Below are 23,378 nucleotides of genomic sequence, written 5' to 3'. Positions count from 1 at the left end.
CTGGATTACTTTGCCCAACAATCCACAGAGACCATATAACGGGACAAGTCACCAAAGTGCTGATGAATATGAAAATGATTCCACTGACGAAGAAGTGGAGTTCTTGCCGGTCAATTTTGAAGCCAATCCTTAAGATAGAGCAACTAAACGATTTAGCAGACTATATCTCCCACATCAACAGTAAAATATGTCGCCCAATACTCTCCATAACATAATGTTTTTGATAGCCCACAGCCTTACGACGCGCGGCATTACTTGAATGACATTCATGACCGCATCAGATATAACAGTAGTGGAGCGATATATAACAAAAGTTGACAGAAGTTTAGCGACTTGCGGCAGAGTGATTAAGGATCTTACGCCATGTCCGATTGAAGAAGAGTGGTATTGTCAGTACATTATTATTGAGATGACGTTCAGTTGAAGCGAGTGGAGCTTGATATCAAGGCTACTGCTGCGGAGTATGCCCGTCAAGAAGTGGATACGCTGGTGGTTATTAGGAGTGATGATAACTAGTGTCTGTGGTTTGCCTGGGCCATGCGACGACACGAACGAAGATGTGAATGTTGTACGGTTTTGGGCTAGGCACTTCAGCTGCAGCAGAAATTAAGATGGTCCTTCTGATCTTCTGATTTTTATTAGTCAACTTCCACGTCATCACAGAAGATGATGACCGCGTCGGCGGACTGTCCCCTTTTTGTGTCCTCTCGTGCATTCAGACCTTTTTTCTTAATGGTATTGCTACGTCGAGCCTCGCTGCAATATGCCCCAATACAACACCATATGGGCTACCTATGTTTCTCTTGGAGTCCAGGCCCTTATTCCGATTGCTATCGGATCTTTCAAATCTCTGAAAGTACGTCATTTCTGGTCTTTTCAAGTCAACGATTTGGCTGATTCCTTTCGCCTTTGACAGACTCCTGAAGATACTCGACGGCGACTTCGAGAATCAAAAAAGGGTCAGATCTCTGAAGAGTATGACGATGAAGATGAGGAGCCTGCTGGCGAAACTTTAACATGGAAGGAGTCCGCGATGTTCCCCATCATGGGCTCCGTGATGCTGCTGGGATTATGGGCGGTCTTGAAGTATTTTGGGAAGAAATGGATCACTATCATTCTCGGAGTGTACTGTAAGTTAATTCCCAGTGAGAATATCGGAATTGACATTTCGTAGTCGGTCTTGCGGGAATGCTGGCTGTACAGTCGGTTAGTAAAAGAGCTGTGTATGCTATGGAAGACTGAACTGACCCGCAATACTGCAGACATTCTCCTCCATTATAGGCTATCTTCTTCGCGTATTTGGTATCTCTATGACCACCTATCATGTTCGCATCTCTGCAGGATTTAGACGTGCGTCTTCATATACCATTATCAGCGACAAGACCCTAGAACTAACGACTCGCAGAGATCTTTCACCTCCCTACAACCCTTCCGACCATGTGCCTTATTCCTGTCTCTATCGTCCTTCCCCTCCTATACGTCTACTTTGATCGACATTACATATTGAGCAACATCCTCGCCCTTGCTTTCTCTATCGAGACTCTCGCCTTGCTCAAGCTCGATTCATTCTTCACCGCCTTCTTGATGCTGGGTCTGTTGCTTGTCTATGATATCTTTTGGGTAAATATCGTCATTATGCCTCTCTATCCCAATCTGATGTCCTGAAATAGGTTTTCGCGACCCCAGTAATGGTTACAGTGGCTAAAGGTATTGATGCCCCCATTAAGATTCTCGCTCCTAAAACCTCCCCATTCGCTTCTCCCACCGATTTCGCCATGCTGGGTCTCGGCGATATCATCGTACCTGGTCTCGTCATTGCCCTTTGTCTCCGATATGACCTTCATCGCTATGCCGCTTTTTACAAGGGCCAGAATGTTACTCCCAGGAGCAAGTTTGGAAAGCCATATTTTTGGTGTGGCGTGGTGAGCTATGTTTTGGGGTTGGGTGTAACGATCGGGGTGATGCACCATTTTCAGAGGGCGCAACCTGCTTTGCTCTACTTGAGTCCAGCTTGTAGTACGTTCTTTCACGGTTCTTTCATTTTTCGATCGATGTCACACGACGCTAATTGGTCTACAGCTCTTGGGCCTGTTCTTCTTGCATTTTCTCGAGGAGAGATTAAGAACCTATGGACATACGATGAGTCACCAGAGGAGGAGAACAAGCAAGTCCTTGACGATACCATTGAGGCGGCATCGGAGGCGGCTATCAGAGCTCGCGCAGAAGCCAAGGCAGCTGCCGAAGAGACCGTCAGCAAAGGCGAAGATACTGTTGACGAAGCGCAGGACGCCGGAGAACAAAAAGAACAGATGGACGATGATAGTTGGATGAATAACACCGGCGTCATCGCTCCCGAAGGAAAACCTAGAAAGAAGAAGGGTGGGAAGAAGAAGTAGAGAATCATTATAGATGCCGTTGCGTATTCATCAAAAAGGTCACCATATCATACATCCTAGTCTATCGCACAAATAAACTGAACTACCTAACAGACCCTATAGGGGCCAATTTTAATTATTTCTGCAAACTCCTTCTGTATTTGATGAACGCCACCAAGTTTTCATACACCTCGTCACCCCTCACTCTCAAATTCCTTTCTCTTCGCTTATCAATCTTCTTCACCTCGGCCCTGACCTTGCCCACGATACCGCTTAAAACTTGCAAATAATCATTTTCAACAAAAACAGAGTTGAAAGAACGGGTCTCATCAGAGTAAATGTCGATAATGGCGTTGAGCAATGAGACGAGCATTTCCGCCGAGGGGGTGGGGGAGGTGGAGGTGAGACGTTGAATAAGGTTCTGGGTGATGGATTGGTTTTCGGCATTGGAAATGGATTCGCGCATGGCAATACTGGAGAGGGTCTCGACGACTCGGGTTTTGGTGATTTCATCCTTGATGACGTTGATGCTGTCCATCAGAATTTGCACTTGTGGTTGTTGGACGTTCTGCAGTATCTTATTAGCACCCTGGGGGTTGGTAAATTACAAAAAAAAGGCTTACAACTGCCGAAGGATTGACCTTGATGGTACCCCAAACACAACCCAAAGTCATTTCAAGCACCTCCATCCTCATTTCCTGACCTTTCATTTGCAAAGCCTGAGGCTCGGATCCAATCAATTGAATAATGGAAAACAAGCTATCCCATAAGCCTTGCACAGGTACAGAAGCGACAATCTGCGCGGCAGCAGATCGTTCTGCAGCAGAGATGGACGCGACAGCAGTAAGGAGCAGGTTGTTCAAAGCTTCCAAAGCATGTAGGTGCAATATTGAGAGGATAGAGGTGGTAGGAGGGTGTATGGAGGGGACGGTGGAAGCCGGAGGGAAGGAGAGGGAGACTGGGCGGGAGAGTAGACTAAGTCGCTCAGGAAGGTGAAGGTTGGTGAGGAGATGGGAAAGGGTGGCACCGGGGTTGATCTTGACGCCGCTGTCAAACGTTTCTATGTCAAGTTCCGCTCCAGGTTCACGGCCCATGGAAATGAGACCTTCATCATCCATCTCATCCTCGTCCATCGCCGCATCATCATCCTCTTCGATCTCAACAACTTCAGCCGCAGCACCGCCTTCTTCCAGAGTCTCAGCAGCAATGTCCTCCTCATCTTCAAGACCTGCGCAGACATTTGTAAGAACCTCAAGAGCGGCGACGACAGTGGAGAGGTTTCGCTCAATACGTTCAAGAGCGACTTCAGAAGTGGACTTGTGGTCGGTCTTGGCGTTCTTATCGAGGATCTTGACGTCTGGGGGCTACTCCTCTGTCAGCTTGCTGTTCGGGTCTCTCATTGATGCTACTTACGGAATCTTTGACCAATTTATTGACACGTGTGCAAACATCTTCTAATTTGACGTCCAGCAAGCCGTTAACAAGGGGCAAAATCGTGCTCGCAGTCAACGCATTGATGCCGACCTTTTCGTCCGCTCTTGATCCAGCCCTAATGATGTTTCTCAAAATACCGCAGGCGAGCATTCTCCTTAACAATGCCCTTCCATCGGGAAGGTCATCAGCTTCCGAGGCAGGTTCGGCAGCCGCCTTCTTGGATTTAGATTTACGAGAGGCCTCCTTGGCTTTTTGAGCGTTCTCAGCGGGGAGGTGGTCTTCTTGAGCGATAGTGATGAGGCTTTCGAGGGCAGTAGGATGGATGACAAGGGATTTTCGGAAGGGGAAATTGTCCTGGGAGAGTGCAAAGAGAGTTTGGGCTATCCACCAAAACATTACATTAGTTAGTGGAATATGAATCTGGGGAGGAGGAACGTACCTGCCGCGAGGGAAACACCCAAGCCCAGTTTGTCTCTACCTTCAAGAATCATGATCAACAAGCCTTCACAACCCATGGCATTGACATTGGCGAGGGTCTTGGGACCGGCCTCGGCAAGACTCCAGAGAAGAAGGATGACATTTTCGGATAAGGAGAGGAGGTGTTTACGAGCTTGCAAATTGTCATCAGAGTCCATTGTTTCGCCAGAAAGGACGGATGTGATGGTGGTTGAGATCTGCAGTGCTTGTCAGCCCATCGATTTCGAAGCAGAGTGGAGACATTGTACATGCCTTGCTGATGAGAACGCCCAAATGAGACATGATACCCTTATTGGCCATCTCTCCGCAAAGTTCCCTTCCGCCATCGATAGCCAAGTTCCTATGACCAAATATTCATCGGTCAACGTATCACGATCATAAGATTCTGTATACCCACCTGAGAGCCCCGGAAGCTTCGACAACAACTTCATCAACACTGTCGGACAATCTCTCGATTAATTCTCCGACAACATTCTTGCCCTGGAAGAGTCGTCGGGTAGCAGCGTCGTTTTGAATGAGATTCGAGATAGCAGCGCATGCCCATGTCCTATCAGCATATTCTGGAGATCTGAGCTAATTCCCCAGAGACGTAAGGTTAGCAACAAGCGCAGGATCCCTCTGACAATTTAACACACCTTGTTGAGGATGGGCAACATCTGCTTCTCCTTCTGTGGATCAGCCTTGCCTTCACCCTTCCCAGAGCCGAGATGGGAGTCAGGAACTCGGACGGGATTGTGCCTCCATCCTTGTGTCTTCTTCTTGACTTGAGCCTTGCCCATTTTTAGATTGAATATGCTCGAGATTGTGGATGTATAGATTGCTTATTGAAGTTTTGAAAAATGGCACGGGTGGAGGAACGATGTGGAGGTCAATCACCGTGGGAAAAAATGCCAACTAGATTTGTTGATTTTCGAACATTCCAAGGATTGGCCGCTCAGTTGGTAAAGATTTTGCAAAGTAACTTTTGCTAATCGAGAAATACAACGCCCCTGGCAGAACGACAGCATGGTTCAGGAGATAACCGAAAAAACTATCAAGACAGGAGGTGATGATCTCGATGACGGCCTTGAACTCGATCCCGACCTCCTCGCATCTTCAGATATCGAAGATGCTGCATCCGACGTTGCATCGGAATTTGACGGAGGGGAACAGCGGGACCAGGCGTCAGAGGATGAGAGCCCATTAGTACTTGAGGGGGAGGAGACGGAGATTGCTATGAGCCCTGTGCCGGAAATGAAGAAGAGAAAAGCCGAGGATGTGGAGAATGAAGGAGAGCAGGACGAAGAGGCGGCGAAGGCTGAGAAGAAGCGAAGAAAGAAGGAGAAAGAAAAGGAGCGAAGAGCCAAGGTATGACCATATTTTATAACAGCGGAAAAGATGTGCACTGACATGCCATACTGCCGTAGAGAAGACAAGGTGCTGAACTTGTACCATCAACGACCGCCCCAACTCATCTCGCTACCACCGATCTGTCCTCCGTCCTCCTCCGCTCTATTCGAGAATCATTCCCCTCATCCTCTGCTATCGAGATTGAAGAGGTCCTTATTCCCCCTGCCAACCTGCTGGAACCACCAACATATCCGGCACCCAAGGCCGACCCAAGCAATGCGTTCAAACCTCTTCAGCAGAGGATTTCTGAATTGACGAAGGGTAAGAAGGAGCCCAAGGGAAATGGAGCGCCCGCTGTTATTGTCCTTGGGATAAGTGGGCTGAGATGTGCGGATATCGTTAGAGGAGTTAGAGGTGTTAAGGGGAAGGGTGAAGTAGCCAAGGTTGGTATTTTTGTGAGCCAGACATTCTGACTATGTTACTCATTTTCGCATAGCTCTTTGCCAAACACTTTAAACTCGCAGACCAGATCAAATATCTCGAACGGACAAAGGTGTCTATCGCAGTTGGTACTCCTGCTCGAGTAGGCAAGCTTCTTGCTGAAGGTACGTCCTCATCTCTCATCGACTGCTTCCTGCTTTTATATTTCTTGATGGGCTGCAGGCGCTATCAAGATCTCGAAAGATACCGTCCTCTTGCTCGACATTGGACATCAAGATAGCAGTACGTCGTTGTTTCCTCTCGATCTTGATGAGCGTCGGAGCTGACAAACATTGCAGAGACAAGAACACTTCTCACTCTTCCTGAAGTAAGAGATGAACTTTGGAAATCAGTTTTCAGCGGAGCGGCAAGAAAGGCGTTGCTCGACAATGGAGTCAAGGTTGGAGCATTCTAGATAATATCAAATTGCGCTATTGTGGATGTACGTTACTTTGTAACTTCCACTTCCTCCATCCTCAACTGTCCTCTACATGTTTCTCTTCTAAGCCACCTACCTGCACAAGGTTCTTCAAGCAGCAAACGGCAAGATCCAGGAGCTCATTCTTGAAATTCAACTTAGAAATGATGATGGCAATCCTTTGTGGAAGATCCTTTGACCGAAGCCCCTCCTCGGTGAGCCTTGGATGGGAATTCGGGGATCTTCAGTTCTAAGCGGAATGCAAATCTTTAAGGGGTCGCAGCCAGATAGAAGAATGCCCATGGGTCATCGTTCTATAAAAAGCTAGATCCTTAGCCAGGCGTCATCTATCATCCGTATATTTCATCGGGGTTAGGGGAATGCAGAGCTGTCCAAAAATGTCAACTTCAAGCGTTCAAGCAGGAATGTACGCTATTTTTAATCATGTATCTTGTAAGAAAACGATTTGGCCCAGCAGAAGCGACTAACGCTCTTTTCCTTCATGTCCTCATAAAAAAGTGGTTTCCCTCGTGCGCCACTCGGTTCACCTCCTCCAGCATACATCCGGTCTCCTCCCCTTCCCACTCAGAGGATGGTAACCACAAGCCAACCATTTAATAAGTTGCAAAAAGCCAAGCAAGGCCGACAAGGAGGTGGACGAAGGGAGAGTTACGACGTGTCTAGTGGCGGTACTGTTATGGGAAGCGAAACTGTTTTAGCGGTAGCGTGAGCATATTCTCCTTATTCCTCTTTATTACGATAAGAGTCCTCGTTGATCATCTCGTCCCTCTCCTAGTCATTCTGGCATAGACAGGTCTCCTGAAGAAGCCAGTTCTGCAGCCGGGGATAAAGGTAACTGCAAATACGAGCGATGGTATCCCGGCGACGCATCACACAGTGGTCGACCAGCATGGTGGAATAGAGTATTGTGTTGTGGTTATGGAATGGGGTGCTTGTTATGCCCTTGTGGAGGCTTGACTTGTCGGCATGTAACGTAGTTAGGGGTTAGTAAATGTTTGAAATTGGGACAGCTGCCTTATGGATAAGACATAAATAGGACCCTAACCAATAGGCAAGTGACATGTACATCTTAAGGTACGCCATCATTCAGGTCTGTTACACATCCTCCCTATCATTTTGCTGCAGTTTCCTCCCTGACGGGCTTCTCGACGGGGTCAAACACCCCACCTTCCAACTTTCTCCTCGCCTTTCCAGAGCACATGCCCCTTCGTCCTTTCATCTCGACGTTCATACTCGTGGAAAGCGGGTTTACTTCTAGTTACTTTTTTCCTTCTAGCTGCTCTGACAGGGCCGTCAAGAGGATCTTGATCTTGTGCAACCGAGCTTTCTGTTGGATTATTGTGGTGAGCAACGGGTGGGGATGGGATAGACAGGAAGGCGGAGCATGTGAGACATGTTTGGTTTGTCTTGTTAAAAGTGTTTCGGTTGGCTAAGGATTGCAGAGACTCAGCCTGATGTATGACCGAAGAGTTAGGAGAACTCACGTCGATTTCGTATACGACTTGTAAGTCCTGGGATGAGGACAGTTGAGCAAACCCGGCAAATAGACCTCTTGAGCGATGGGTCACTATTTGATATCAGTGTCGTGCCATCACATCATGGACAAGTATGCAATCTCACAGTTTGAGTTGATTGTGCACGACCATAGTTTTGGTTTCTCTCATACCCATCCTTGCCAGCTTTTTGAACGCTCCTTGATCCCCTGCACGCTCGACCGCCCGTCTCTTACCCTTTCTATCCGTCACCAAATGTACATCTCCATCTCCAACAGATATTGATGATGATGGTCCTGCACCGCCGCCGACATCCTGCAAAAAGATGGCAGCCTGATATGTGTAGTTAATCCGCTGAAAAAGATCTTTGTTGAGGATCTGAGGCTGGTCTGGCTGTCTAGGGACCTGCGGCTGCTTTTTGGGGCTATTTTGCTTGGGTTGTTTAGCCTGACTGGATTTGGAAGTATTAGAGCCGTTGTTGACCATGTTTTGTGAGGAATTTATGGATGATTATAATAGAATAGCGTATGCAGAGTATAGGTTTGTTTTGAACTTCTTCGCGTTTTGAGAGGCGGCTGTCTAACGCGATTTTGGCAAGGTTGACTTTATTGTTCTCTCATCTTATCTCGGTACATTGCAAACCTCATTTCTTTTCGTCTTTTCTCTCACTGCGCTCTAAAAATGCCAGGCGCCAGCTCGGAAGGTAGGTACACCCCAAAAATCAATATCAATACGTAGGACAGTGGATCAGAGCTGACCGGCTGACATCAACTGTCGTCGCAATTCGTCAATATCTTTGTAGTGGGTGCTGTCGACAATCCGTTGGTAGTGGATAGTTCAGACTCGGACGACGATCTCTCAGTATTACCGGCAAATGGAAGAGGTACGTTCCAAGCTCACCTATCATGGGCGAATTGCTGACATCAGTATCTAGTCAAACCGAGTGATGGTAAAGACCGGTCATACAAGAAGTCGTTGACGTTCATGAGAGAGTCTAGTAAGATTATTATGCCAGTACTCTATTATTCTACTAACAAACAGCATCACAGCCGTAGTAGACTTGACACTGTCGGACTCTGATGACGCCGTCGAATTCGTTAATTTCCCTCCCGGCCCGAATTCGACTCCCGATCGGGTAGCGCAAGTGGGACTACCAGACAAGCAACCAAGCCCTGGACGGCGTCCAAGACCATTTATGTCTATAGCAAATTCGTCTTCTTCACCAGAAGATCAGAATATCACCGGTCTTTTGGAAAATCATTCTCGAGAGACAGGAGAGCTGCCTAGTCCGCCTTTAGTTGAGGATCGTGCGGCACCGAATGGAATGAAACTCGATGGGGAGAACATTGTTAGTCAGAGTAATGGGATTAGTGCTGCTCAAGCGGCGGTAACCACATCTAGAACGTCTTCATTGACATCAAATTTAAACAGACCCCAATCGGTCTCTGGGGCTCAACCTGCTGTCGCTTCCTCTAGCAGATCTGCCATCAATTCTCCTCCCAGACGATACCTTTTGATATCCCAACAGTCACCTTCGTCTCGTACGACACCTTGCAGATCTGCCGGTACTGCGTCTCCCACTTCAAGACCCCCAACTCCTCCATTACCGCCAACACAGTCAACACCTGTAACTGTATCAGGGCTTCCAGCGCCCTTGATACTCTCCCCTGTACCGGCTGCTTCATCAGCCATCTCGCCCACCATACCTTCAATACCTTTACACGCTTCACTTCCCTATCCTACACTATCTTTACCGCCTTCAGCTACACCAGCACTTCCAAATTCCTTTACACTTTCTGCATCCACTATCCTTCCTGCAGATTCTTCAATTTCTGCACTTCCATCAACTTCTGCAGCAGGTTTACCTGTGATGCCTGTATTCATTTCACCCGCTACATCTTCTCCAGCTGGTCCTGAACCATCAACTCTTCAATCCGCTTCAGAAGCCACAAAATCATCTAACCAAAAAGAATCGCCAAGGAAAACGGACTCCAAACAAGCGCCTTCCCCTTCAAGTACCCATGGTTTGTGGACGAATACAAGGCCATTTCACGCTTCTTCTAATTTATCAGCTACGTCTGGGAAATCTTCAGCAGCTTCGTCGAGATCGACATCTCGGACACTGTTACCTAGTCGTGTGGCTACGAGTGACAATGTTGCCGGTCCCTCAAAAACGACTTCTGTTTCATCAACTCACCCACCAGCTAGAGCCCCATCGTTATCTCTACCCTCAGAGCCAGAAAGGCAAGTTCACCCAAGGTCGCCATCTCATGAAGGCGTAGGAAAGAGGGAGAAGAAATCCAAGGCGCTTTCTTCTGGTACTGGCCAAAGTACACCCTCAAGATCTTCATTATCAACTTACGATGTGGCCTCAAATCGGAAAACTAAATCGACTGGCCTTAATGCGTTACCACAAAAGCCCTCCAGTGCAGGTAAGACCTCAAGTATCCCGCAAAGAACCAGTACATTGGCCACGGCCATGGCCATACGTCCGTTTGTTCGATCGCCAACTTCTCCTTGTCGCCCATCGTCGTTTGAAGCTTCCGGACCTATCCAGTCTTCCGGAGGAGCAGTAAAAGCCGCTCAAAATCAAGATAAAATACATCCATTGTCGACAACATCGTCCATATCTTCCCATTCTAGGGAAACAACGACAAAGGCCGCCACACCCTCCCACGTCACAATTTCATCACCATCGCCTTCCCAATCCACTTCAGCATCGACAACAGTGCACGTGACACAAGATGCTCAAAAGTCAGCAACAACCTCACCTACCAGAGAAAAGATACATCCTTCTAGAAGGAAGAGCCAGACAAGCGATTGTGTGGTTGCTCCGACAACTTCCCAGACTGCGGCCTCCTTGTCATATCCGGCAGGGACATCAGATGGGACTGGAGAAGCTGATAAGAAGGCCGCGGGAACCACTGTTCACGCAGGACCATCTTCCGCTGATTTTGGAACATTTGTAGTGCCTCCTACAACCGCTATTGCATCCACGACTGTGTCCCCCTCGGTGACTCCACCTGAAGATGCTCCTTTTTTAAAGTCGGGTCCAACAGTTCATCCACTTTTTCGCGCTGCGTCTGCAATTGGGGGTCAGGATACTTTAACCGAGACGGGAGCAGTTGGAGACGTGTTGTCGCAAGGATCAAAAGGCCGGGCATCATCACCCCGGATAACAACTACTGGAGCAGTTTCGCATCTTGTGCTACCTATTGATGTAGGCTCAAAAATTAAGCCAACAGCAGCGCCTTCACTCTTTGCATCAGGTGTGACTATCGGAAATGTCGATGATCAGGCTGCTGCGCAGCCACAGAACCCAGCACCTCTTCCGTCAGCTTTATCTGTTTTGTCGAAGAAGAACCTAGGGTCATCGTCCAAAGAGTCAAGCGTTAAATCTGCTGCATCGTCTGTCTCCAGCTCAAGCACCCTGGGCGATTCGGTTTCCGGACTCGGTAGAAAATCGCATCACAAGTCGACGCAGTCGATACCCCAAAGTCCGCTCCCGACGACTAATACCAGCAATAGCAGCGGCATAGAAGTCAATTCTTGGCTTAATCCGCAACCTTTCGGTCCTTCTTTCGCCGCTTCGCATTTGAATACACATGCCAAGAAGAAGTGGAAAGGAAAGGAAAGAGAGAAGGAGAGGGAAAAGGAAAAGGCTCGAGAGAAGGAAAAGGCGAAAGAAGAGAACGAGCAATTGAGGCGAAGACGAATGGCAGATTTGGAGAAGATTTCGGCAAACCTGGAAAAGTATAAAGGACGTATGGGCGTTGAATCTCGAACTCGCTCGATCCCTCGTGCGGATGGCGAAAACAGAAAGCGGCCGCCAAGTCCAGGAATCAGTGCAAGTACTGATGGGGAGGTGAGAGTTGTGAAGAGGAGCAAACCAGCGTGGGCTATCGCGCCTGAAAATGGACACGTCGCTGCCGCAATGGAGAAAGAAACAAATGACAACAAGAAGACGACGGATGCCATCAAAATCAATCATCAACCAGCAGCGTTTTATACTCCCCAGTTTGCTACTCCCACCTCAGCTGCTAAGACAACTACAACTCCTCTATCTGTTACTGCCGGCTTGGGACCACCAGTCAATTCTTCCAGCTCATCCAGTACGCCTTCATTGCTTAGTCGTTCGATTAATTTAGATATACCGAGGGAGACGCCGGAAGAGCGTATGGATGATGACGACGGAAATGATTCGACAGGTGGGTTGCTAGTCAGAAAAACCGGGAAAAATGATGCTGTCGAAGAGCAAGTGGAGCAAGTCCGTCTGGATTTGGATGATGTCTCTATACACGGTAGCTCCCCCGTTGGGCCAATTTCTACTTTCACCTCACGGTTTAGGAATGTGTCTATCACGCCCTCTCAGACTCAAAAGATATTAGAGCAGCCAGGTGAAGATGTACCTATCCGACGGTCTGCCATAAAGATAAATGGGAAGCAAAAGGCGCAACGCAGCAAGGATAAGAGTGATGGAAGCGAGAGTGAGGATGATGTTCCTCTCAACTGGCCTTCAAGGAAAGGAAAGGGGAAAGCCGCTCCCGAACCCCAAGATAATTCAGAAACACAAAGGGATGATGATGGTGTGAATTTGGGATCAAGCAATGGAGAGGAGGGGTCCAGCGACGACCACTCTAATCCTGTTCTACCGCCTTTCTTATTCAAAGATCGGCCTGCGCATGTGCGACAGCCGTTGCAGACACTTTTCAAAGGCGGATTTGTTGCAAAACATAGCTACCAGCGCCCTCTTGTCAAGTCTTCTGCTGTTTCTCCCGTTCCGAATGCCAATCGCACCTCCTCTGAGCCATCTGCCAAAGCTGAACTGCTGCCCCAAAAGCGCAAACGTAGGCCCAAGAAACTTACCAGAGAGCAATGGCACCACATCGCACAGAACCATTTGTCAGATGTTGATGACCTGCTTGACGAATCTTCAAAGAAGAGGTTGAGTCCGAAGAGTGCGGAGAAGCTCGGTGCCGATCTTTCCAAGCTCACAAGTCCTCGCGTTTTCTCTATCGTTTCTCGCTCAGAGCCCCGGTCAAAGGGAGCGCCCATTGAAGAAAATGATAACGAGTACTTTACGGACTCTGACTCACATACATCTGACATTGCCCTGTTCCTCCAACATCCTGATCCTCCTCCTCCTCCCGAGCGCATTCGAGAAGCCAAGCGCAATTTCGGTACGCGTACCATCGATCCATGGAACAGGCAGAAGCATACTTTTCGATCCAACCCGGCTCTGCATCGTGCCATCTTTGAGGCATATATTATGCAGTCTACGTCAATGGAAGAGTCGGGTGGGGATGATATCAAGGTGACGAATGAGGTCGACGCAGATGGTGGTCCGCCGGACTTTGAGTTTGTGTATTCAGATACTATGTTATATCCGGACGGTATACCGCCACCAGAGCTAGGTTTGGGGTGCGATTGTGATGGACCTTGCGATCCGGATTCTGAGACTTGTACTTGTGTAAAGAGGCAAGAGCTTTACTTTTATGATCTGGGCTTGAAAGGTTTCGCATATGATGAGTGAGTCGTTTTGACTATCGGGTGCACCGTATTCTGAGTTGATATTGTGATAGAAATGGCAAAATCAGAGAAAACTCTGCTTCCATTTGGGAGTGTAACGAGCTATGTGGATGTCCTCCTGAGTGTATGAATCGCGTCAGTTGGCCTCTATACTGTCCATTATATCATTTCTTAATAATGATTATTTTCATGTTAGGTTATCCAACGAGGCCGTGCCAAGGATACCGGAATAGAGATTTTCAAGACCAAAGAAAAAGGTTGGGGTATCCGCGCTCGGTCATTCATACCAAGTGGAACATACATCGGCAGTTACACAGGAGAACTGATTAGGGAGGCGGAAAGTGAACGACGAGGAGTTACCTACACCGCCATTGGTCGAACGTACGTCCCTTCCCTTGTACATCTCTTCACACTGTATGACATTTGACGCTGACGCTTATCCACAGATACGTTTTCGACCTCGACGGATGGCAAATTCGGCACCCACCCAAGGGGTTGGAGAAGATTGATAAACGCGCCGCAGAGCTAGCTGAAGCGGTGAAAATGAGAGCCAAGGCTGCAATGCGAGAGAGCCAAGAAGATGCTTACAATGCATATAGTGGTAAGTTTCTTTCTCGTAAGCAAGGGACCAACAGGAACAAGGCTGACGATGCACAAATTTAGTGGATGCTTTCCATTATGGGGTACGTGTATATTGGTCTTGGGCAGAAAGCTGTTGAATTACTGACGACTTGTATTATATCTTGTGTTTACTGATCATAGAACGTAAGCCTATTGCCCACTTGAAAAAGAGACCAGAAGCTGATCCACTGTCTTAGTTCACTCGCTATTTTGTGAGAGGTTCGGAATTCTTGATTCGAATTTGGATACTGATCAAATGAACTTTAAGAATCACTCATGTGATCCCAATTTGGCGATTACCCAAGCATATGTCAAGGACTTCCATCCAGAACGACCATTGTATGTCGCCATTTTTAAGAGTCAGAAGTGTCACAGAACTTCACTAAATACCGTTTCATAGGCTTGTGATCTTTACTCGTCGAGACATCAAAAAGCACGAAGAACTTTGTATCAGTTACAAGGGTATACCCGTACGTCTCATATATCCTTTTTTAGCTTCTGGTTTTCCTTGAGAGATGTGGATGCTAACGATGTCTATGCCGACATACAGGATGACGACGTTCCATCCCCAGAGCCTGTCAAAAAGAAGAAGGGAAATAAGGGCAAGAAACAGATGTCTAAAACATCTGCTTCGGCACATCCGCCAGAGATGATAGCTTTGAATTCAGACAAAGGCCCGGTGGAAGTGAAGGATATCTGTCGATGGTAAGTGCACATTTGGCTGTTTCCTTCTTGTCCAAGGCGCCCCTGTCGTAAAAAAAAGGAGGATGCTGATCGGGTGGGGCAATGTGTAGCGGAGCGAAGAATTGTGATGGAAGGATGTTCAACTACGGCTCCTAGTTGGGCGAAGATTGTATTGCGACAAAGGAGTTGGCCAATAAACAAGGACAGCATTCCCCTGCGGCGAAATTTATTTGTATGAATAGTCATATTTTTGGCCCCATGTTGCCACTTTTGATTTAGCAATTTGTTTTGCATCTATGCACCATCTGCGCATGCTGCTGCCTCTATTCTAATGCCGGCTCAGTTGGCTTCATTGTTTTGATTATGGTATGGCGTTCCGGCTGGATAGTTTGCCGATTGGATACTGATATCGTTGGGAGATTCGCCTAGGGTGTGATCGAGGGCAAGCTGCAATTCTTTCACAAGCTCTTCTACAATTACCCGTCAGCAATTGGCCCCGCAATGCAAAGTGAAGAGGCATTTTACTGGATTGCTCAAGGACCTGTCTGTATTCTTCATTCGCTATCTTGATCTCATCTTGCAATTCTATTAATCTTTGCGCCTATACACAATCATTATGAATGTCAGCCGCACTCTGTTTTGATTCTCCATGCCCAAGAATGGAAAGAGAAATCGTAGTGATGTACCCGTTCAGAGCTGTCTCCGGGCCTAGGGAGTCCATCGATGAGATGTTGGATATCTTTCGATCTTCTTATGATGTCGGCGACAAAGGTTTCAATAGCAGCTGAAATTTGTCCATTAGCTCATCAATCATACTGAGCGAGTACCTAGGACCCCTCCTATCGTCCACTTTGTTTGACGTGAGCACCACCCAATCCACCAATCTTCCGATCCTCTGCCTTTCCAAATGTTTCAAAACCCATCACACACCTTTATACTCCACTCGGTTAGCTGCATTCGGGGTTGATAGGGTCGTGGGGATAGATATGGAAGTTTGTTCGAACTGGGTGCGTTTGGTGATATATTCGATTGACGTTGAAGTGATCGTTAATAGCTAGGAATATTGAGGGCAGACCAGGTCAGCCACTGGTGGCACTTGAATAATCAGGCGGAAGGGAGCTTACATCTAGGATGGCATCCTGCAGCTGAGTGATCATGTCCTGTAATATGATATTGGTTACTTTGCATGAAAAACAAGGATACTTGGGATACACACCATGTCAGTGGATAACTCTTCGTGGAGCATCGCTGGCGAACGGAGTGTATAGGGCCAAGGGACATTGACGTTCCCAGTCGTGCTTATCAAGACAATGTGGACATGCGACTGGAGCAAATTAGTGGGCGTGAGGTATGGGGATAGGCTGGAATGTACGAGTTGTAAATACAGAAGAAGTGAAAGAACGGAAAGAGAAAACGAGCCGACTCCTGTTCCAAGTCGCGATGGATTTGTTGTTGTTGTTACTGCCGTTGTCCTTCGTTTACATCTCCATTCAGGGTAATCACTTTCTTCTCGTCTCGTATAACTAGCGAATTGTCTGTTTCTACAACACTCAATGTCCACATCAACAGAGATATACGGCTCCCTACATTCCATACTCAGCCCTGCTCTCATCCCACGGCATCGATCGTCATCCGAAATCTCAGATGGCCTCAAGAGGATACGCAGAATAATTTTGACGGAGGGTATACCAGAAGTCGTATGTTTTAGTCTGTCAACAATATTGCAGGGATATGCTCACTACGATGTTTAGCCTGGTCGCCCTCCACTTCGTCCGAGAATATGGAAGCTCTTGCTCAAAGTGGACAACCTCCAGGCAGAAGATTATCTACGCTGGGTGTCCATGGGCCCTTCTTCTGATAGCCACAAAAGTCAGTCTATACTCGTTTTCAAGCTACTATGTCCACGATACAGGAGCGGTTGACCATTCAGACAGTCAAAAACGATACATTCCGGACACTGGCGACAGATACTCAATTCAAGGGCAAAGTCAAAGAGGACATGTTGATTAGGTTGTTGGAAGCTTTTGTCTGGAAGATTACCTGCACGCATGCTTACACCTGCACATTGAAGAAGGTGCTGATTGGAACTGTAGCCGCGGAGACAGAAGATGAATCCCAGCCATTCAAATACGTACAAGGGATGAACGTCCTCTCTGCTCCTTTCCTGTTCACCATGCCCTCTCAGCTCGAGGCTTTTCAATGTTTCTCAACATTCATCGAGAACGGTTGTCCACTCTATGTACAACCATCTTTGAAAGGTGTCCACAAAGGTCTTACTGTACGTTACTATATCTGCTCCTAGTAGGTATAAAGCGAAAGATTTGTGAGCTGATTAAAAAGTAGCTGTTGGATAAGTGCTTAGAGGTAGTTGACCCAGAGCTATATGATAGATTAGCGAGCAAGAACCTCAAAGCAGAGATTTATGCTTTCCCATGTACGTCCTCTCTTATGTCTTTTACAAGCTATGACTATCAGCGACTGACCACTATCATCTTTTTAGCTGTCATGACACTCTGCGCCTGTACGCCGCCCTTGGAAGAAGTCCTTCGCCTATGGGAGTACGTCCCTTTTATATCCTTCTCCTCATCTCAAATCCCAACTATTTAAATACGTATCTATGCTGATGGCTTATTCGGGATTCAGTTTCCTCTTGGCATTTGGCTTGCATCTCAACATACTCTGTGTTATCGCCCAATTATTGCTTATACGTCAAGACTTGATGGATACGCCCTCGTACGTCTCTCACCACTTCACTTATTTCCTCCTCTTCATGCCAAATATGCGGCGTTACTCAGTTAACGAATGATGAAATAATCAACCAGACCGATGAAAATCCTTCGAACATTTCCCCCGCTAGAGGCACGGCCCGTCATCGGCGTGACCGTTGCCCTCGTGAAAGATATCCCGGAGGAGCTGTACCGAGAACTAGTAGCTCATCCTTTCTCCTGTTAAATGGGAGCTAATGGACGACAAAGAGAGCCCCGATGGACCGAGCGACTTGAACGGAATGTGTGGGTTGAGGGGAAATATTACTTGCTCTAGGACATAATTGTGTTTTTTATACTTTTTGTGACGAACGCCTATCAACGATGTAACGACATGACGACCCCCAATACTTTTTCAAACCTGGTTTACAGTACTGCATATCATACATCTAAATCTAAAAAAGATAGTAATCGCTACAACTTTCTCCTTTAAAGCCTAAAGCCCCTCCCATCCCCATGTCCGTCTCCCAACCATATGCCCACATTCCTCTCTATGTTTCCCTCCCATCCCTCCCCTTCCATCAACCTTCTCACCCTCCGCTCCCCTCCTTGCAGGACCTTCACAATCTGGGATGGTACAAAAAACACACGGCGCCCCGACCCCTTCTTGTCTATCTTTGTAAAGCTGGGCATCCGCGAGAGCTTCCCGGTACGGATTGAGGTAGGAGCGGTCAGAAGGGGAGGAAGGGACGACTTCAATTAGGCCAGAGGTGAGATTGAACGGCCCCGGTTTCCCATGTTCAGTCTCGTCATTCTCTTCTTCGCCTTCATTATTACGACGGGAAATGGTTTCGGAAGGAAGAGGGAAACGGAAGAGGCGGATGTCGGTGGGCGGTTTCGGAAGTACTTTGGCAGCAGCAGCAGAAGAGGAAGACGAAGAGGTTTTACCCTTCCCCCTTCCCTTTGCAGCGTTACTTCCGCCTGTACCAGTAGTAGAGTTTGAACCGCTTCCATTCTTCCCTCGCTCCTTCACCACCCACTCCTCCGCCTTCCTTTTCCCTCGATCATATTTATCTGCCAAATGGGTCGCCCATCCCAATATCCTCTCGAGACCTTCCATCCACCCGGCATGAAATTGATCTTCCCACTGTGCGACCTTGTTCGCCGGTAAGGTATGCGCTTCACCACCAATACAGATGGTTTTCAGGGTCGGTAATGGTGGGAGAACCATGTAAAGCTTGTCCTGAGGGGGGAGGGGCAGGTTGTTGGCTGATGATGAAGCGGTAGATGCGGATGTGCCTGCGCGACGACGTTCTCGTAAAGAGAATGTTGAATGAGCCGCAGACCGGTGCCCACGCCTGGACCGCATCAATTCGAGATTCCTCTGAATCTCCTCTTGCGCCTCCCTCGCCCTCCTGTCCTCTTCCGTCTCTCTATCGCCTTGATGCTCATCTTGTTCCCTCTGACCGACCTCGACCTGCCTGGCAGCTTCTGCAGTAGCCTCTGCCATCCGCACACGCTCTGCCACTTCCCAAGCTGCAATCTGTCTTTCCTTCTCTTTGGATCTTGTCAAACCAGCGTTGACAATCACCATGCCTAGATCGTTGCACAACTCTAACCCCTTTTCACGGGCCGTAAACCCAAAGAGGTTGACACGGTCGAGGACAAGATGTTCAAGCTTTGAGTATTGCTTGAGAAGAGCTGAGAGTGTAGTGTCGAGACGAACGTTGGTCGTGGATATATCCAGATACCTCAATTCTGGGAATAACGCCTGATTATAACTCCCTCTCGGAGGCGGCATGATTAACACCCTCGCCAAATCCCTCGAAGGGACGCGTAACCTCAAATGTGTCAAATTGGCCGCTACAGCCGCAGCCCCAAAGTTTGCCAAACACTGTATGTCAAAGAATACGATCGGTTGGGCAAAATGCTTTGGTCGAGTGATCCCAAGCTTTTCGTTCAAGAACGGATTTCCAAACGGACCATGACCGGTGTATGCTTTTGACCGACCGGCGTCAGTAGGGTTCAGGTCGGGGTCATCTACCGAAGTAGGTGGAGTAGACACGCCAGAGGCTTCTTCACTATCGGACGAAGGAGCGGTTGAAGCGGGCGCTGTATTAGCCATACGCAGATCGGCGAAAGAACTGGCCAGTGATGAAGTGGCAGAGTTACGCGCAGTGTTTGGGGCGGTTGAGCGAGGTGGGAGGTCTTGGACAATACTGATATGCGTAAAGTTGGGACAGACAGGCCATTGCCTTGTGAGTGTCTCTATAGCTGTATCAAAATACGACCCTACACTCTCATCAGTCAAGTTCCTTTGGTAGCGTGAAAGACAGCGATGCGACTGACCAGCCAAAAACTGATAATAGCTCGCCTGCTCCACATACGGCCTGAACCGCAACTCCATCCTCTCCAACTTCATACGTGGCCCCTCAAACATCTCTTGAAGATGTTCCGGCGCAAAGTTCGTGCCGATATTGAGCATCAGCGTATTGATATTATCCAGCCGACGCATCACGCTACCCCATAAAAATCAGCTTTATCTCTCTCTCATTCCCAGATGGTAATTAATTCAAGGTCGAGATGGATAAAAGACACACTTGTTGAGAATATCAGCATCCCCTTGCCAGCTTTGCAACGCAAATGTCCTCGCTCCAACTCTCATCGCCTCATTTTCCTTCAGCTTTTTCCAAAGAGGCATCAACTGCCCGGCCCTATAGACTACTATATGCTTCCATAGATGTCTTTTGGAGATGTTGTGTTCCGGGAAGACTTTGAGGAGGGAAAGGGCCGTTAGCTGAAGAAGAGAGGCGGGGACGAGGGTGAGGAGGTGGTCAATGAGTTCTGGAGGGAGGCGGAGGATGGGCGAGTGGGCCTCGGAGGAGAGAGAGGGAGTGAGGGAAGGGGAGAGGGCGGCTGGCATGTTTAGTTGGGGGGGGGAAATGAAGTGAAAATTGACAACTATTATGGGAGATGTATTACTCAGTCGTGGTCGTACTCCACCGGCAATCGGCAAATTCAGTGGCGACAAAAAAAAATCGACAATTTATTTTTCACTTCTTCGCCTCCTATGATCGAGATAATACTAGTACATTAGTTAGGTTTATCGACGGATGTATAGTAGTAATCATGTCATGTCATAACAAGTCGTGTCTATGCTGTGTAACTATTTGTACTCAAATATACGCCAAAAAATCGTCCCAAAAACGGGCGCCTAATGCTCTAATGCAAACCTTCTAAAACAAATGTATCCTTCCCTCTCCCCTTCCCCCTCCTTCCTCCCAACTCCTCACTGACTCTCGCTCCATTCCTCTCCTATCGCATCCCGACCTCTTGCGCCCTCTCAACCATCACTATCGGCAACGCCTTTTGCCCCAACGACATACTCTCATTCCCAAACCCAAAGCCGTTCAAGCTTAACGCATCCGCCGGTGTACCCATACTGGGGCTCGCGATGGTATACTCTGTATCGCTCTCTTCGGTCGACACGAGGGATGGTGTGCCTGTTGGTGTCGGTGTCACTGATCTTTGAGCGAGAGTGGGAAGACCAAAAATGTTGAGACTTCGACTTCTACTTTGTCTCACTTCTTCGCCATCGCCATCTTCCTCGAGGGCTTGCTCATCCCCATGCTCTTGGATCGAGCCATCTTCATCATCGCACCCCACACTCTTCAACAATTCCGCCAACGTCGCAGACAACGACCTATACCCCTCAAACTCGGGATGCCTATCCCCATTCTCTCTGGTACACAACCTCGCAAACATCATTCTTCTCCTCTGCATACACTCATCCCACCCATCTTCCCCGTCTTGCATCTCTCCCTCACCATCGACATCACATCCCTGTCGGACAGAGTGTTCCCCATCGTCAGAATTGGTCTCGGTAGGTGGCGGAGTGTGGATAATAAAGGAATCAGAAAAATCAGAAGCGGATGGGGGAAGATCCTCTTCTTCATCAGAGAAATCTCCAAAAAAGCATTCTCGTGGGCCAGAAAGACATCTGGAGCCTCGTTCGGGAAAGACACAGTCCCTCTCGGCGGAGGTAGGCGGTTCCAGTGGGGTACGGTCGTACTCTTCGTGCGAATATGTATCGTGGAAAGACTGAATGCTTATGTAAGCCCATGCTCAAAATCAAGACAAAAAAAAACCAAAAAAGGGACAAGACGCGGGGGAATGTGACGCAATCAAAGGAACCCCAGCGGAGAAATAAATGACGCGCAAGGAAAAAAAAAGCCTGTGCGCGACTTGGATGTCTCAAAGGAAGGAAGTGACTTACAGCGACAGCACACCCATTCTCCTCTTGCCATCTCACAGTCTTCACCCGCTTCCACGACGTAACCGCCACTGCCGCCTCGCCACTAGGAAGGAAAGATGGCGAATGATGTCGCGTACGCGTAGGAGAGAGACAAGAGCGAAGACGCTTGGTCGGGAAATCCGTATTGTGTATCTTCGCAGGATGTAACATGATTGCTTATTAAAGTCACGAAAATGATTTGTTAAGAATGGATGCGAATGTGTATGCGATGAGTGATGGGTTAATAAACAGGTAATGGGAGAAGTGGCGATGCGGACAGAGTTGCTGACAAAAAAGGCAGATGATGCGATGTAATATATGCGATTTGTTCAGAACACCAGAGCGAAGAGTATTAATGTCGAGTCCTCGACAATCGCACTAGTGATCAATGTTCATGACGGACGTGGAGCGAAGGGTGTCGAAGAGATGTATGATTCAATGAAAAAAATTAGAAGTCGAACCGAAATCAACTTCTAAAGGACTATTTCAGTCTTTTGCTCTGACAGCTTTGCCCTTCTACGCGTATCGAAGTATCAGCGAAAAACCGGTCCCCAAAATAGCAAGTCGCAAGTCGCAAGAAGCTTTCAAAACGCGGAGATCACTCACAAGGACTGATTTGATGATTCGCTGGAAGAAAGAGAGGCAACTTGAACAGCTGCTACTGTCTGCGCTCTATTTGGACACTTTGTCCAAACTATACGCGCGCACGCGGAGAGATGTGCGGAGGCGAAATTTCCGAAATGAAAGCGGAGAAAGCGCCAAGTGATGAAACACAGCTGTGCGTCCTTGTTGGCTGCCCTGTGTCTTGGAAGAGGGCTAAGACGTCGAAATGCTATGCGATTATGGTATAATCGGGGCAAGTCGGCAATCCTCTTAATCACACTATATATCTTTTCCCGGCGTTAAGGAAAAAAAGATATCAAGCAAAAAAGCGAACACGGATTGGTTGTGTGGCGATGGGAGATGCTGTGACTTGAGTGGGAGTGTGTAAACGGTAGCTGAATGGGGAGGATGGAGCGGGTTGCAGGTTATTCACTCCCGGATCGCCAGATTATCGATAAAAAACGCGATTTGACACGGGGTGGCCTTTTTCTTATTATGATAGGGAAAAAAGAACCCAAATGATGCCCTTAGGACTTGGGATCCGCTCAACGTTTTAATGGGAATGTTGACCTCTGGTGGCTAAGAAAGGCGACAGGAAAAAGCGGAGGGTAGACACTCTTTTCTGCTCTCTGCTATTCAGGTGTTGACTGGTTGACTTGCTGGCTGAGCCGACAAGATCGATCTGTTGTCTGTTGTTGATTGTTGATTGTTGATTGTTGATTGTTGACCTGTGTGTTGTATACTCTAAACCAAAAGCAGGAGGCAGCACGCAGCACGCAGCACTAACGCACCAACCCAAAGAAGGGATGTCTAGCTGGCTCTTGCTCGAATGGATGTGCAGATATAAGTGGCATGCATCGGGGATTCTTGGGTGCACCAAAAAAGCACCAGCGTAAGCAGAGATCCGTCATGGGG

General features: G+C 48.0%; 10 protein-coding genes across 10 annotated transcripts; 5 read left to right on the top strand and 5 right to left on the bottom strand.

The window, feature by feature from the left end:
- The first annotated feature begins 750 nt into the window (after positions 1-750).
- On the top strand, positions 751-2,854 carry CNH00690 (minor histocompatibility antigen h13, putative). Its single transcript, XM_572261.2, has 7 exons — positions 751-856; positions 917-1,130; positions 1,175-1,206; positions 1,263-1,350; positions 1,406-1,620; positions 1,671-2,016; positions 2,080-2,854. The coding sequence occupies exons 1-7, from the start codon at positions 764-766 to the stop codon at positions 2,394-2,396; spliced, it is 1,305 nt and encodes a 434-aa protein (XP_572261.1). The 5' UTR covers positions 751-763; the 3' UTR covers positions 2,397-2,854.
- CNH00700 (hypothetical protein) lies at positions 2,430-5,085 on the bottom strand. Its single transcript, XM_572262.1, has 7 exons — positions 4,922-5,085; positions 4,684-4,859; positions 4,539-4,626; positions 4,249-4,483; positions 3,789-4,189; positions 2,999-3,739; positions 2,430-2,943 (listed from the first exon to the last, which is right to left on the bottom strand). The coding sequence occupies exons 1-7, from the start codon at positions 5,063-5,065 to the stop codon at positions 2,512-2,514; spliced, it is 2,217 nt and encodes a 738-aa protein (XP_572262.1). The 5' UTR covers positions 5,066-5,085; the 3' UTR covers positions 2,430-2,511.
- Positions 5,086-5,245: 160 nt separating this feature from the next.
- On the top strand, positions 5,246-6,550 carry CNH00710 (expressed protein). Its single transcript, XM_572263.2, has 5 exons — positions 5,246-5,633; positions 5,693-6,058; positions 6,112-6,220; positions 6,279-6,338; positions 6,395-6,550. The coding sequence occupies exons 1-5, from the start codon at positions 5,292-5,294 to the stop codon at positions 6,508-6,510; spliced, it is 993 nt and encodes a 330-aa protein (XP_572263.1). The 5' UTR covers positions 5,246-5,291; the 3' UTR covers positions 6,511-6,550.
- Position 6,551: 1 nt separating this feature from the next.
- CNH00713 (hypothetical protein) lies at positions 6,552-7,609 on the top strand. The gene is made up of 3 exons (XM_024658714.1): positions 6,552-6,940; positions 7,033-7,239; positions 7,310-7,609. Exons 1-3 carry the CDS (start codon positions 6,894-6,896, stop codon positions 7,509-7,511), a joined length of 456 nt encoding a protein of 151 aa, XP_024514627.1. The 5' UTR covers positions 6,552-6,893; the 3' UTR covers positions 7,512-7,609.
- On the bottom strand, positions 7,564-8,553 carry CNH00715 (hypothetical protein). Its single transcript, XM_024658713.1, has 3 exons — positions 8,155-8,553; positions 8,019-8,101; positions 7,564-7,963 (listed from the first exon to the last, which is right to left on the bottom strand). The coding sequence occupies exons 1-3, from the start codon at positions 8,511-8,513 to the stop codon at positions 7,689-7,691; spliced, it is 717 nt and encodes a 238-aa protein (XP_024514626.1). The 5' UTR covers positions 8,514-8,553; the 3' UTR covers positions 7,564-7,688.
- Positions 8,554-8,634: 81 nt separating this feature from the next.
- CNH00720 (histone-lysine n-methyltransferase, h3 lysine-9 specific, putative) lies at positions 8,635-15,179 on the top strand. The gene is made up of 14 exons (XM_024657634.1): positions 8,635-8,730; positions 8,830-8,910; positions 8,962-9,024; positions 9,077-13,556; positions 13,610-13,691; positions 13,753-13,937; positions 14,003-14,157; positions 14,220-14,239; positions 14,319-14,321; positions 14,375-14,389; positions 14,446-14,516; positions 14,578-14,647; positions 14,728-14,882; positions 14,972-15,179. The coding sequence occupies exons 1-14, from the start codon at positions 8,709-8,711 to the stop codon at positions 15,015-15,017; spliced, it is 5,448 nt and encodes a 1,815-aa protein (XP_024513314.1). The 5' UTR covers positions 8,635-8,708; the 3' UTR covers positions 15,018-15,179.
- CNH00730 (hypothetical protein) lies at positions 14,525-16,236 on the bottom strand. The gene is made up of 6 exons (XM_024657635.1): positions 16,078-16,236; positions 15,986-16,021; positions 15,792-15,915; positions 15,548-15,645; positions 15,387-15,462; positions 14,525-15,331 (listed from the first exon to the last, which is right to left on the bottom strand). Exons 1-6 carry the CDS (start codon positions 16,105-16,107, stop codon positions 15,201-15,203), a joined length of 495 nt encoding a protein of 164 aa, XP_024513315.1. The 5' UTR covers positions 16,108-16,236; the 3' UTR covers positions 14,525-15,200.
- A 97-nt stretch (positions 16,237-16,333) lies between these two features.
- CNH00740 (mitotic check point protein bub2, putative) lies at positions 16,334-17,960 on the top strand. The gene is made up of 8 exons (XM_024657636.1): positions 16,334-16,558; positions 16,613-16,730; positions 16,796-16,903; positions 16,955-17,139; positions 17,205-17,295; positions 17,362-17,419; positions 17,505-17,594; positions 17,684-17,960. Exons 1-8 carry the CDS (start codon positions 16,415-16,417, stop codon positions 17,811-17,813), a joined length of 924 nt encoding a protein of 307 aa, XP_024513316.1. The 5' UTR covers positions 16,334-16,414; the 3' UTR covers positions 17,814-17,960.
- Positions 17,961-18,062: 102 nt separating this feature from the next.
- On the bottom strand, positions 18,063-20,550 carry CNH00750 (hypothetical protein; the record flags this gene model as incomplete). The annotated part of the gene is made up of 3 exons (XM_024657637.1): positions 20,167-20,550; positions 19,916-20,085; positions 18,063-19,858 (listed from the first exon to the last, which is right to left on the bottom strand). The coding sequence occupies exons 1-3, from the start codon at positions 20,487-20,489 to the stop codon at positions 18,063-18,065; spliced, it is 2,289 nt and encodes a 762-aa protein (XP_024513317.1). The 5' UTR covers positions 20,490-20,550.
- Positions 20,551-20,687: 137 nt separating this feature from the next.
- Positions 20,688-23,305, bottom strand: CNH00760 (expressed protein). The gene is made up of 3 exons (XM_572268.2): positions 22,467-23,305; positions 21,843-22,376; positions 20,688-21,667 (listed from the first exon to the last, which is right to left on the bottom strand). Exons 2-3 carry the CDS (start codon positions 22,029-22,031, stop codon positions 20,882-20,884), a joined length of 975 nt encoding a protein of 324 aa, XP_572268.1. The 5' UTR covers positions 22,032-22,376; positions 22,467-23,305; the 3' UTR covers positions 20,688-20,881.
- Positions 23,306-23,378: the final 73 nt, after the last annotated feature.

Source organism: Cryptococcus neoformans (genome assembly GCF_000091045.1).
Source record: "Cryptococcus neoformans var. neoformans JEC21 chromosome 8 sequence".
Lineage (NCBI taxonomy): Eukaryota > Fungi > Basidiomycota > Tremellomycetes > Tremellales > Cryptococcaceae > Cryptococcus > Cryptococcus deneoformans.
The sequence above is the reverse complement of the archived record's forward strand: the minus strand, read 5'-3'. Positions and strand labels throughout refer to the sequence as shown.